Source organism: Myodes glareolus, chromosome 5 (genome assembly GCF_982192425.1).
Source record: "Myodes glareolus chromosome 5, mMyoGla1.1, whole genome shotgun sequence".
NCBI lineage: Eukaryota > Metazoa > Chordata > Mammalia > Rodentia > Cricetidae > Myodes > Myodes glareolus.
The window spans coordinates 32,142,878-32,156,840 of NC_142030.1; the positions used below are offsets into that span (position 1 = coordinate 32,142,878).

At 51.3% G+C, this 13,963-nt stretch overlaps 1 protein-coding gene across 6 annotated transcripts in view; it reads left to right on the forward strand.

Annotated features, from left to right (window-relative positions):
• The window catches only part of Zmiz1 (zinc finger MIZ-type containing 1), a 202,740-nt gene that overhangs the window by 165,562 nt on the left and 23,215 nt on the right, over positions 1-13,963 (forward strand). For all 6 annotated transcript variants that reach the window (XM_087906214.1, XM_087906211.1, XM_087906212.1 and 3 more), the window contains 2 exons: positions 4,575-4,719; positions 13,791-13,905. In XM_087906214.1, coding sequence (XP_087762340.1) covers positions 4,575-4,719; positions 13,791-13,905 — 260 coding nt within the window. The remainder of the gene's footprint in view (positions 1-4,574; positions 4,720-13,790; positions 13,906-13,963) is intronic.

Here is a 13,963-nt window from a genome sequence, read left to right on the forward strand (position 1 = left end):
TGTCTGCACTCTGCCCTGGGATCAGACGTGGACAGGCACACCAAGGCTCCCAGAGTCTTCCTTGCTGTCACTCTGTCAACTGTAGGGGCTGATGCTAATCATCATCTGGTGAGTAACCGGTCACCAGCCATCCGCCTGCAGTCTTCCTGTACTTGAGAGTGTTGACTCAGACCATCCCCACAGCTGCCTGTGACCTTGTCCAGGTGTCCCACAGTGGTGGTCTGGTTCCTCAGTGTGTGTTTATCCCACTGGTTACATGGTGAGCGTTAAGTTGTTAGGGCTGCTCTTCCAGAGTTGACATGCATTATGGAATCTTTGGTCCTCCGACCCCATTCCCATTCCCGCCGCTTCTACTTGCACTCTCCTGAGAATGTGGTATATCAGAGATCAGAGCTGCTGTGTGGAGCAGGCAGGCCATCTTAGAGACTGGAAACTAGCTCTAACGTGAGGGCTCATACACAGCCCACATGGTATCCTGTAGCTGGAAAACAGCAGGACACACGACTCCAGGGCCAGTATTCTCAGCCCCTGCTCCCCCTTGGTGCCCACTGGGGACTGCAGGAGCACTTTTGGAAGGGACCTCCTAAAGGGACCACCATCAGAGAAACACCGTGTTGCAAGGGAGGACAAAAAAGTATTTTCTAGGCAGAAGCCAAAAGACCTGAATGTAATCATGTCTTGGAGACTAAAATATAGAGAGGGGAACCTGGAACCTGTTGGGCAAAATAGGCTCCAAAACGAGGAAATGAGAGATCATCTTCCATTTCCAAGGCTGTCTCCTGCCTTCACTGAGCAGGGTGCATTTACAGGCGCCCCAGGGGCTCTCACAAAGCTACCCAGACCCCCTCTCCCTCCCAGCTACTGTTTTAAACACTTTATCCATGTCACTGTCATTGAAACATGATCCTGAAGAGCGGGCCTTAGTGTTAGACACGGTGACAGTAAAAGAGAGTAGGTGATTGTTTAGCTCAAGGTCACATAGGGTCAGGTGGAACTGTTCTGGTCCCAGATTGTGTAAGCCCCTGGCCTTGAATCCTAGCTGGACAGCTGACCCCTAAGGCCAGGGCAGGTGTGCATAGAGGTGCCGCCTAGCTTACAGACGACCTTACCTAGTGCAGGAAGCCCCACACTCAGTAGGTGTTTAGCAGCCATTTGTCAAATTAATTTAAGTGAGTGATCAGACGCTTTGGCACCATAAGGTGACAATGGATTGGAATGGAGCCTGTCAATAAAATACTGGTTAGTATTTGTTGGGAGCCATAGTGGTGGCCTGCATCTCTGATTCCAGCACTTAGGAAGCAGAGGCAGACAGAACTTGAATTCAAGGCCAGCCTGGTCTACATAGTGAGTATTGGGTCTGCCAGAGTTACATGGTGACACTTTATCCCAAAGGTCCCATGAATTTTTTTAAAAAAATTTATTAATACGTGTGTGTGTGTGTGTGTGTGAGAGAGAGAGAGAGAGAGAGAGAGAGAGAGAGAGAGAGAGAGAGAAAGAGAAAGAGGCAGAGAGGCAGAGAAAGATGTGTGGACAGGCTCTCGTGCCTCTGGTTGCTGAGGTATACACATGGGGAGGTCAGAAGACAGGAGCTCTCCTTCCAACGTGTGGGTCTCGGGGATGGAACTCGAGTCGTTGGCCCTTGAGCCATCTCCCCAGCCCTCTTTTGATCATCTTAGATATATTGGATTATGTGTGTTTGTATGCTATGTTAAAAAGTTTGGAAATGGTTTGAAATCTGGATTGAGTCCAAAGCAGTCCCCACTGCTCCATGGGGAGATCAGCCGGAAGGACACCTGATGTAGTATTCTGATGAGCTAGTGAGGGAGCTGACTGACTCCTAGGGCTACCCACCTCAGTGCCTGGTTGTTGTACAAGGCCTGAACCAGGTGGATATCAAAGAAGGGATGTGTAGGGACTGTTGCAGCTTGTTCTACCATCAGAAAGGCCAGACCCTGCTGTGGTTCCATCTGGAGCAGAGGAAGCAGTGGGTGCCACTGTTACCATGTCTCTGAGTGCCAGGTCTTAGGTCACAGGCCTTTGTGGACCCTACTCCTAGTTAGAGTCAACCTCTGCTTCCCTCTGCTCCTCTGGTTCCTAGTTTCTGCTGAGCCGAAGGCTCTCTCCATGTGGCTAGTCCAAACTGAAGGAGCTCAAGAAGGCTGCAGGGGTGCTCAAACACCTTTCCACATTCTTCTGCAGCCCCCGAAACCCTCAACTCCCTGGGAGGGTAGCCTTGAATCTAAGTGACATCTGCAGCCAGTGGACCAACGGCTGCCGTGAGAACAAGCGAGTTGTCCTTGTAAAAGGGTGAGGAGGGATTTGGGCTTCCTTGCTGATGTTTCCGGGTAGAGGAGACTTTGCTAACCTGGGCGTGGCACTCACCACAGAGAAGGGGTACAAGTTATGACCTTAACTGTCTCTGCTGCCCATCCTGAGACCGTATGCTTCACCAGCTAGTACTCTTAGGGAAGCAGGTAGCCTTCCCAGAGTGTGCGTAGCCCCACCTGGCTGAGTCCCTCTGTCCCATGGCCTTTTCTGCCTGGCCTGTCTCTAAATGGACCCGTATTCACTTCTTTGTCTGCAAATTTCCATGTGGTGTTGGTCTCCAAATGGCTTCCGTTGATCTGCACCCTCATAAACATCTCCATTGCTCCTGCGCATCGCGAGGGAACTGCTTTCCACATCTGTTCTCACCAGGCTCTCAGCCAGGGTAGGGTGAGTGGGATCCTCTTTCCCTCTTGGACACAGGATTGTGGCTTTCCAGGCATGTGACAATGTGGCTAACACATGTCCCACCTGCTGCTGTCCAGTTCCCAGGGCCAATCCTATACCTTCATTATCTTTCCAGAAACCTCCCTACTTGGGACAGGGGACAGGGGACAGGTAGACAAGGCTGCCCTTCACCTGTCGGGCAGCCTGTAGTAACCAAGGAAAGCCCTGAATCCCACAGTGGCCTGGCTAGTGCCCAGAGGAACAGGGCTTGGATCGTGAGTCAGGTTGTAGGCAGCACCATCTCCATCCATCCCTTGTGCTGGCAGCAGGCCTTCTAGAGCTGCAACCCTTTCTGGCCTCATGCTTGGCATGCAAATGAGCTTCCAGATGCCTGGTACCCTGTGCAAGAAGCAGAACCAGGGCCTGGAGAAGAATGGAGCAATCTGAAAACGCACTTGTGTCTGACCGAGCCTTTCCGCATAGGCAGCTTTCCCTCTAGCCATGTCTGGTATGTGCAGGGCACCCACTAGGAGCCTCACCAGCTTCCGGGCAGATGTACTCTCTCTCCTCCATGGGTCTAAGGTGCTACCCTTGTACTCACTCTCCTCCTCGTGCACGTGACAGTGAGGGTACCACAGAGCAGGGTACATCAGCTGCCTCCGAGGGAGAAACCCTCTCTTGAGAGTTACAGCCCCACCTCCCTCCTCAGTCGGGCACTTTTTTGCCAAACAAGCTGACCAAGTGCCTGGCAGCTTCAGTGAGACCCGTTGGAGCTGTGGGCTAAGGGAGGACCTGGACAGGGCCTGACAGTGTGAGATACAGGCCCTTCTGGTCATTATGTATTTGAGCATATTTCTCCAGTGCTGGCAGTGAACAGGTTCCTTATTAAGGTGGGAGGATCCAGGAGAAGACCAACTGTGGTTTGGCCTGAGGAAAGGCATTCTGCCTTCTATAGGGTTCCTTCCAGAGCAGGAACACATCTGTCTCACCACTCTCTGGTGATTGTTGTGAATGACTTTGCATGCCTGAGCCACAGGACAAAGAATCAACATCCCCACCCCACACCCCACACACACACAAACATATCATCAAGCAATCTGAAGCTTGAGGAGGGGAGATCCCTAGGATCATGCAGAGAGGTGGTGATAAACCCTGCCTTACTGTGTTCCCTCCCTAAACTTGGCTGTATCCTGGAAGGATCTAAGGAGACTTTTAGTCCCGAGTGGGTCCATTGGGAGCATGAGAGGAAACCTCTTTCCCCCAGCATTGGTTCAGTCTGGTAGCAAAGGCTCTTGCATGTGCTGTCTGGACCATCTCAAGCACGCACACGTACACACAAACACTGCTACCCTCTGCTATGGAAACCTTTCATCCTTCTATGCATTGAGGTCAGCAGAGAGTGTGTGTGCGTGTGTGTGACAGGCTGTTGTCTGTTCAATAGGAACGTTCTGGCTGGGAGTTTCAGAGAGCCCAGTGAATGCTCCTGGGTCCTCAGCTCCAAAAAACCCTAAATTGTGTCTGTACTGTACGATTTTTAACGTGTCTGTGGTGAGAAGCCAGGTAGCACTAAATGTTGAGAAGTCCACCCTCATTCAAGGCCTCTTTCCCTAGACTCTACCCCTCTTCTTTGTTATCTGGACTCTTTGTTGGTGCGTCTTAACCTGGAGACCATCCCAACTGGTCCCTTTAGTAGACTCTTGGCAACAGATGCTTCTGCTCTTTCTTAGAGAACCTTAGCCCATTTCATGGTTTAAAACACTGAGGCCATCTCCCAGGAACAAAGCCAGCATCATAAACCCCTGTCTGGAAAGGGTGCTGTGGGGACTCGAGTGTGCCCGCTGACCGTCTGTCTGTCTTTGCAGCCCTGCTGTCCTCCTGGTGTGAAGAACTTGGCCGTCTGCTGTTGCTCCGACATCAGAAGAGCCGCCAGAACGACCCCCCTGGGAAACTCCCCATGCAGCCCCCCCTCAACTCCATGAGCTCCATGAAACCCACTCTGTCGCACAGGTAAGCATGCAGGTGCCTTCGGGAATGGGATGGCCTGGGGTCTGCTTGAAAACCTCCTGTGGTGCCAGCCCTGGGAGTAGGACCTCTAAGAGGCAATTTGGCCTTTAAATCTGCCTAAAGGATGTGACTTCTTCCTCATCAGACAGGGAGGGCTGATTTTTTTCCCCCCACAGGCCACTTTGTCCTTGAGATCCCTGGCTTCTAGCAGAGCATTAGGAATCAGGAGCTCAGAACCGTCCCTCTATCCAGACCAGGTGCTTGGGTACTCTCAGGGAAACCAGGGGCAAGTAGGGTCTCAGGGTGCCCCAGGCCTAGTGGTCACACCCCAGTTTGGGGCAGAATCAGGCCACACCCATCGTGCCAGAGCAGGTAAAACTGGGCTGGGGCTGCCAGAACCCTGGATGCTAGGCAGGAACAGGCTTGCTAGGGGCTGCCAAACACCTAGGAACTGGCCAGGCTGCCCTGCACCAACCTTGGAAAAGCACGTGGTGAGACTGGCAATTCCCTGTTAATTATCTCGCAGGCGCCTCGCTGAGCTGATGCTCTGAGTATTCTGTGGGCTGACCCTGCAACAACGGGCCCGTCATGCTGTCTGCATCCCCCTTTGTGGGTCCTTGCTAATGACGGGGGCCTCTGCAATCAGCTCAACTCTCATTATCCTGCCTGGCTGAGAGACTCACAGCCCAGAACATGCTGTAGTCTTCCTGGACCTCGTGGGCCAGGCACTGCCAGCACTCAGGGTCAGCCTTGTCTTCTAAATCGAATTAACTGTCAGGACCAGAGAGGACCTGCTCGTCAAAGCGAGTGCCCTGCCTGGCCAGGAAAGCCCAGCTGTGTTTACCTGTCAATCTCAGAGCACAGCAAACCCCTCTCATCCAGGACACTGCCTCACCAGACCCTGGGCCCAGGCTCTGACAGCACAGCTTCTTCCTCCTGTACCAGTGTTTCCTTAGGGATTCATCCTTGGCCTGGGTAGCTGTGTGCCATGGTGGTGGTGGTGGTGGGGTCTTATAAGGTGTTTGGCATCAATCATGGGCCCTGTCCACCTTGCTTTTCTGATGACGCCCCCATCTGCTGTCCCCAAGCCTTACAGCAGTAAGAACACACAACATGCTTGGAGACTGGGGGCGTCACCTTAGTTGAGAACTGTTGCTCTAGAGGGGCAAACTGCTTCCTTCTGCCTTCCATGCCTTATCCCTGGTCAAGCTGTCAGTGAGCAGGACTTTGGCAATTGATCTGATACTTTAGCTTGACCATTTCACTTGGCGTTTCACAGTCTCCCTCTGGTGGCCCGGGCTGATCTCTAACTCCTGATCCTCCTGATTCAGCCTTCTAGTGCTAGGATTACAGGTGTGTGTGTGTGTGTGTGTGTGTGTGTGTGTGTGTGTGAGAGAGAGAGAGAGAGAGAGAGAGAGAGAGAGAGACTCAGTTGTGTCTTGCTAATTCTAGCCTGTGCCTCAACTCTTCCGAGCTTTTTCACTCCATCACCCCATTAACATGCCTCTCCCAACTCCCCTAAGCTGTTTCACGGGAGGTGATGGTGATGGGCCAAAGTACTGAGGCTTCCCGCTAGAATCCTGTCTCAAGTCTGCATAGCTGTGGCTGTTCTAGCCCTGGCGTGTGACAGGTTTTCGCCCCTGCCAGTCATTTGCTAGGTCTTCCTCAAGTTTAGTTCATGTGGATTATTTGTCATCAAACAAAGGCGAGGAGTCTCTTTTCGCAGAAGCTGAATCTACCAACAGAGGAGGGAGGTTCATGGGCAAAATTCGGAGCTGGTAGATAAAGGAGGGCAGAAAGGAAGCCTGGGTTCTAGGAGGAGCAGGCAGGGCTGACTGTTGGCAGTTGCCTGAAGGTAAGGTATCGTGACCATGGAAAATCCAGGCTGAGGAAAAGGCACCTGCATTCTGTGACCTCAAACTGTCTATACCTAAAAGTACTGTGTCTGAAAAGCCGCTGGCCAGCATCCCAGGTCCTGCTAACTCTGCCGGCATGACAGATTGAGGGCCTTGGGCCTGCGGGATAATGGACAATAACCAGAGGCCACAGAATACGTGTTACCTAGGTCTTTAAGCTTGTCTTAGGTAGCACGTATTCTGTGGCCTCTGGAGGCCTTTTGGAGACAGGCTGGAGAGCTGGAGACTTGCTGGGTATTGATTGGGGTTGAGTCTGATCTATTGAACTGAATGAAGGTTCCTCTTGGGAGCATAGCAACGTTCCAGAACTTAGAAGGCAGCTAAAACCTGGCTGAGAGTAGGAAAATGAGTTGCCCAAGAACACACAGCTGTTAGGGGTGAAGAGAGCACAGAATAGCATGTTCAGGGGTAGTGAGTGATTAGTTGTTTGCTGGGTTCGAGGGTTCTGAAACAGTCTATGCCCTGCTCTGATCCTTACCTTAGGTAATTACCACCGTGCTCCCGCGTTATGGTGGGGCAGCTGTTGAAGAGTGGTCAGTCCCTGACCCTTCTCCAAGCCCACCGCTAATGGTGAGGATATTCAGCAACCAGGAGCTGACAAGTCTTTCCGTGTACCTTTATGCATGTTCCTGTGGAATGAATCTCTCATTTCCAAGGGAACTGTGGAGGGTCCCCAGCACCTGTTAAACCTCTGGTGTAAATTCCTGAACATGGAAGCTTAGTTGAAGAGAGAGCCTTTGCAATTGAGACACCAACTCTGGCATCTTCAAAGGGGCTTTGACCTCGTTAAGGGTGGAGCACAGTATGTTCACTACGAAGTCTGGGGTGTGGTACCCAGAGGATCCAGGGGTTCAGAGACTCTAGGTCCTCAACTCAAAGGCTCTAAAACAAGCAGAAGGGAGGAACCAGGGACTGGAATCCCTACCTGAACCCAGAGGTCTGGAGGGCCCCTGAGGACCAAAGTATTTCTGTGACTGAAGTCACTGTCATATTCACTGCAAACCATGAAGATGTGGTGGCCCCGCAGTGTAAGGCTTTCCTCTTGGGCTGGGCTGTGCCCCCCACCAAAGCTCTTGATCTCTCTGAGCCCCTGAAGTCCCAAAGAGACATGGTACTGCCATGCAAGCGATACAGGGAGGAACCAGGCTACTCCCAAGGCACTTTGTGAGAGTAACTGACCTTCCGAAGAACGAGAACTAACTATAGCTTGTCAAAGCCCTCAGATCCTGTTTTAGCTTCGCCATTGGCCGTATCAAGGTCATCTTGCACTTAGAGAGACACAGAGCATATTACATGCCTTCCCCATCCTCATAACTCCAAGATGGAAGCTGAAAGGCGCCCGGAGGATCTAGCCACTGTCGGGGCAGAAGGGCACCTTTGGCATCCCTGAGGTTATCTTGACTTTATCCCAACAACTTCTGCTTCCTCATCTAGGTTTTTAATGAGTGGTTTAAAAAGCCATTTGTGATTAGCACATTGTCTGTATGCAAATGGGTGTTGCAAAGCTAATTAAGAGTCTAATAAATCTTGTTTATCTATTAATTTGATTACAATCAAAGCTGCTGGAGCCTCTGAGATCAAGGGTAATCTTGCTCCTCCTCCAGGGCCAGGGATTTGCTACAGTACTAGAGAGGCTCTGCTGTGCTGGGTAGGGCCATGACCTGGAGCCAGACTGCTGTCTTGTTGCTGTGAGTTTAAGCAGTTCTCAGCCTCTCTGACCCTCAGTTTCCTCATCTATATGAAAAATCACAGGACCAAGTCTGGTATATGGGGATCCCCAGGAGCTTGTGTGTCCCCCAAACCTTAGTCCAATACTCTCTTGACAGGTCCTTTATTGCCAGCTAATAGTAAGTGAAAATGGCCCCTTTAGAGCAGAGGGAGGGGATCGGTGGTAGGGTGCTTGTTTTGCATACCCAGGGCCTTGGGTTCAATTGCCAGCCCTACAGAAAGTAAAACTAAAGGTAGTCAATTCTTATGTGTAGTTCCTTTGCCCGCCTATACCAGCCTGTGTTGGTAGTAGGCTCTTTGCCATCAAGAAAACCCAGTGGACAAAGGCCCCTACCCTCAAGCTTGACAGTTAGAATCAGGCCATGGTGGAAGGAGAGAACCAGTTCTACAAGTTGCCCTCTGACCTCTACATGTATGGACTGTGATTTTTTTTTTTTTTGAGATAGGGTCTCAGTGTGTGTGTATCTCTGGCTATCCTACCTAGAACTCACTACACTATGTAGACCAGACTGGCCTTGAACTTACAGAAATCTACTTGCCTCTGCCTCCTGAGTGCTGGGATTAGAGCTATGGACCACTACAACCAGCTAATTGTTTTTTAATTATTTAAGAAAAACCCAGAGAAGAAAGCTGCCGATCCACGGTGGTCACTAACAGCCCTGATCACTGAGATTCCATTGCTCCCTGCTGGGCAATGCTCACACCCTGTTTCACACAGTGAGCTGGGGGAGGTGAAGTCTAAGAACTGTAATGATGGAGACACTTGTAATGGTCTCCCCAAATTAAAAAGACTGGAGCATTAGCTCCCTGACCTGCAAAACAGCCTTGCACAGAGCTGGTACCAGTACAGCCAGATCAGGGAAATTAATTAAGATAATACCCTAATAGTCACTTTCTCCCAAAGCGGCTGTCACAGTTCAGGAAAGAAAGAATGCAGCTTGCTTTCCTCCTGGCTTGCCTGAATATTTGTGTGACTTGCACAAGGAGATCCAGGTGCCCTCATCCAGGCCCAGCTCATTTTCTCATATCTCACAAGCCTCCACCAATGCCTTCCGAGCTGGTACACAGACATATAAACCATCTATTGGGACTTGATGTGAAGGGCTCTATGCAAGAAGTAGGGGGGAAATAAAGGAAAATGCCATTGGTTTAATGACAGAAAGTCATGAAAGGCAAGATGCAGACTAGGCTTTGAGGTATGAGTAGGAGTTCACTAGCTAAAAAAGGAAAGGAAAAGAAGAACAAAATCTACACAACCTTTTACTTGACAGACAGGAATGCCCACTCCTAGCTTCAGAATATTGAGTAAATGTAGGTACCTACCCTGTAGCCAGACTGGAGGACTAGAGACAATGGACAGTTGGTTAGGGTCTGTCTGCCTGACACTAGGAATGCTTCCAGGTAAGGAAGAGGAGACTGACTTCTTGTTAAGATCAAGATCACAGAAATTGCCCTAGGCCATTGGCAGTGGCTTTGCAAACAGTTTGGAGTTTGTTCCCAACATCCCCTGGGCTGTGACCCCTTCCCATTCCCTTTGCCTTTGATGCACACAAGCATCCTGCATCCTGGGTGTGTTTGGACATCACCCCAGGTCCCAGGGAGTCCAAGCCCAAGGCAGGAAGTCTCTCACATCTCCAGTGCAACAGGGGGTGAGCAGAGCTCAAGCCAGTATACCAAGGCTTCCTGGGAGGATGCAGGGAACCTGGAACTGGTCAAAGTAGAGCCACGGTGACAGCTGCCCTGGCCTGAGATGCAAATGCAGCACCTAAAGCAGGAGACACTTGGCAGGCGCACGAGATGCCCTTCTACAGCCCAGCCCCTCTCGAGAGGGACAAGATTTCGGAGCAGGTTTGCAAGGGCAGGAGTAGGTCTGGGGGCAGTTTGTGACATGATTGGAACTTCCATAGAGGGGTTATCAGGTCCTTGGGGGCTCTGACTATCCCTCTTTAGGACAGTTGTGTGGGTCAGGGGAGGAGCTCCTTACAGGTGACCCCAAACTGCCAGGTACCCATCTGGACTCTCCATACTATAGATTAATAAACAGTGCTGGTCAGAGAAGGAGGCCTTGAGACACCCTTCCCAGAGCCCCCACCCCCGGACCTTTTTGTAACTTAGTCTCCTCTTATCCCAGCTAGCCCCTCTTCCCTGCTAGCACAAGAGCTTGGGTTGTCCTTGATCTTGGGCACAAAGAAAGGTAGACGTGAGAGTCCAGACAGAGGTGACACATTATAGGCTTAATGCTGTGGGTGCCTGTGGAGGCGATGAGTCATACAGAGTGCTGGTGGATGCCATCTCTGTCGTGAGGTCCAAGGCCACCCTTCTCTGTGCCTGTTGCTTGCTTCTCCAGTGTGCATTCAGCAACCCATAGGCCCTGTTGCATGCTAAGTTTATGGCCACCTTTGCTCTGGGACAGTGAACCTGCTCGCCAGGCAGTGGAGTGCCCACTTCAGGAATGTTGGCTAGCTTTGTCTCTGCTGGTTGTGAGTAGGATGGAACAGGAAGAAGCTGATTTCTGCCCAGCCGTGGTGCTGGGGATAGTAGGGACCTCAGATGCAGTACCAGGTGGTGAGAGACAGGGCCCCCCCTAAGCCTGTCAAGCTGCTGTGTTAGAACCTGAATCCAGCTCTGGCCTGGAAGATTGTGGGGAGCTTATGAAGCAGTTCTGAGGGACGGGGTATGGTGGGGGAAAGACAGACTTTTGCTTTATTTGGTCACTGGAGGACTTGTGTCTGCCCACACACCCCAAATGGGAGTCTAGCAGGACAATGGGTAGCTAGGAGTCTTCTCTTTCTTTTGTGAAAACATGGCCTGCAAGGTCTCCCAGCCAGGCCCCGTTTGCCAGCTTGTGACTTGTCCTTCCCTGGAGGAGCAGAGATGCCCATTCTGGCTGGCCTTAGGCTCACTCTCACGGGCTACACTTAGTCCCCAGTCAGCCACCTCTGCTCCTGGGCCCTGTTCCGCCTAGTCAGCCATACCCTGTTTCTCTCCTCGTTCTAGCCCTGCTCTTTGCCCTTGAAACAAGGGGATGCAGAATAATGAGCCTGCGTCACTTTAAGGACACCTCTTTATCCTCTTGGAATGTGTCCTGCTCTGCCCCCCAGGCCTGTGCTCACACTGATGTACTTGACTGAGCCTCTTGGTGCTGATTCTCAGTCTACAGTGGCAGGTGCGTTGAGAGAACAGTATTCATCCTCACTGTAGGCTAACTGTGTTTTCTGTTCTTTAATTTGGGTTTAGGATTTGGTTGTTCTTTGTTTGGTTTTTGCTTTTGAGACAGGGTCTCATACAGCCCAGGATAGACTCAAACTTCCCATGTAGCCAAGGATGACCTTGAATTTGAGATTCTCCTGTCTCTCACTCTTGAGATCATAGACTTACTGTCAGCGTTTCTCTCCTGGCTGTTTGTGCAATGCCAAAAATCAAAGCTAGTCAAGCACTGTCCCATCTGAGCTCCACCTCAATTCACTGTGGTCTGCTCCCTAATCCTGACTGGGTGTCAGGACCCACGACTGTGTTTGAGGAATGCATGAGAACATGCTCTCTGTCTCACAAATCAGAGTGCAGGAACCTACCTCAAGGGAGCCCTGTGGGCTGAGCTAGTGAGGGACATGTCCAAGACTGCTTTTCAGGTCAGACAGTAGGGTCCAGAACAGTTTGAGGGGGAATTACTCTAACCACCTTGAAGGGTGAGAAGAGAGGCCACAGAACTCAGCCACTGTGGTCTAGAAAATACAAATTTTGCTCAGTACTGCTTACCCCACCCCACCCCCACCCCCCCATCCCCCCACCCCCCGTTTGGGACTAGTTCAAGGCCTGGCCCCTGTCCAGCTTGTTTGGCCACTGGCCTTTAATCCACTCTGTCCTACAAAACTGCTGGATTCGGTTTACTCTAGATTCTGGAGTAGAGGCTGGGAAGATAACTATCAAACATGTGATACCAAGAGTGGTGAGGTGCTATAAAAAAAAAAAAAAAACTACGGAAAAGACAGCGTGGGCTGCTCCTTTATGTGACCTGAGATGGGTGACTTTGCAGAGAAACAGGAAGGACGTGAGCGCAGGTCAGCGGGGGCAGATCCAGGGGAGAGGGTGTCACAGATGAGGGTGTTCTGCTGCTCTAGGGCACAGGTATGATGTCTTACGGCTCTCACTGAGGAAGGGCAGTTGAACTGCAGTGAACTGGCTAATCTTAATGCTGGAACTCACTTCCGGTCCCTCTTACTCCTCCCACATCACTTTGGCTAGCTGGAAGGCCTCCCCGAATGCTGGCTGTAAACCCGAGACTGGATTGGAGGAAGTGGATTCCTAGCTGCTGATTGTTGCAGGAAGCCGCTTGTTGGTCCCCGGCTGCTCAGACCCAAAATAATCATACAGAAACTATTATTTAAATCACTGCTTGGTCCATTAGCTCTAGCTTCTTATTGGCTAACTCTTACACACTAATTTAACCCATCTCCATTAATCTGTGTATTGCCACGTGGCTTGGCTTACCAGGTAAAGTTCCGGAGTCTGTCTCTGGCAGGGGTACATGGCTTCTCCCTGACGCTGCCTTCTTTCTCCCAGCATTCACTTTAGTTTTCCCTGCCTAGTTCTTTCTGCTCTGCTCTGCTATAGGCTCAAAGCAGTCCTTTATTAACCAGTGATATTCCCAGCATAACAGAGGGAAATCCCACATCAACTGATGTGTATGGTGGGCTCCTTAGAAGGAGTGCCCTGTATAGGTGACCAGTACAGGACTGGGTGAGGAGGTGAGTGCAGGCTTGGGAGTGAGCTGGTGAGATAGATCATTCTGGAATGCATTTGAACTTTGCTCATTCAACACTGGAAGCTGGTGGTGCTGACTTGTAGGCAAGGGAAGGTCTTAGCCAGTCAGGGGTGTGCACGGGTCTGGGGGTGGGGGTATGGGGTAGGGCAGCCAGGCAGGCTTTGCTTGCTTGGTCCTGGGCCCAGAGGAAGGGTGACAGGGCGACCTAAGCCTGAATTCCAAAGACCAGGTCAGTAGGACTGAGCAGCTAGTTGGTCATGAGGTGCTGAGAACAAGGAGAAGAGCAAGTTGTGGCCTCTATAAAGTGGGCCCAGGCTGTCCCTGGAAAAGGCTGTGCCTGGGTCCTGACTGTTTCTGGAGGGTCGTGGGCGATAAACATGCTTGAAGAACGAGCTTAGAGCGAGCTTTAGGTCACTCTGGTTTCTTCACTGCATAGCTGCTGGACTGTGGGCCCTGTTAAAGCAGTCACCACAGGTATGGCCCCTGCAGTGATGGGCAAGGGTCCCAAAGATGCCATGGAGGGGGCATCTTTTCCGCATCAAGTGCTGTCATAATCTGAGGTCGCAGGGCTCACCGGGGCAAGAGTGAGCTAGGATGGTGAGGTGAAGACACTGTCCACTGTCACCTAAGTTCTGCCCCAGCTCTAAAGACCTCTTCTCTCTCTGCAGTGATGGGTCATTTCCTTATGACTCGGTCCCTTGGCAGCAGAACACCAATCAGCCTCCCGGCTCCCTGTCCGTGGTCACCACGGTGTGGGGAGTGACCAACACATCCCAGAGTCAGGTAAGAACCTGTCCTGCTCCCTGCCATGGCGCCTAGGCACAAATGTCCCTATCTCCTT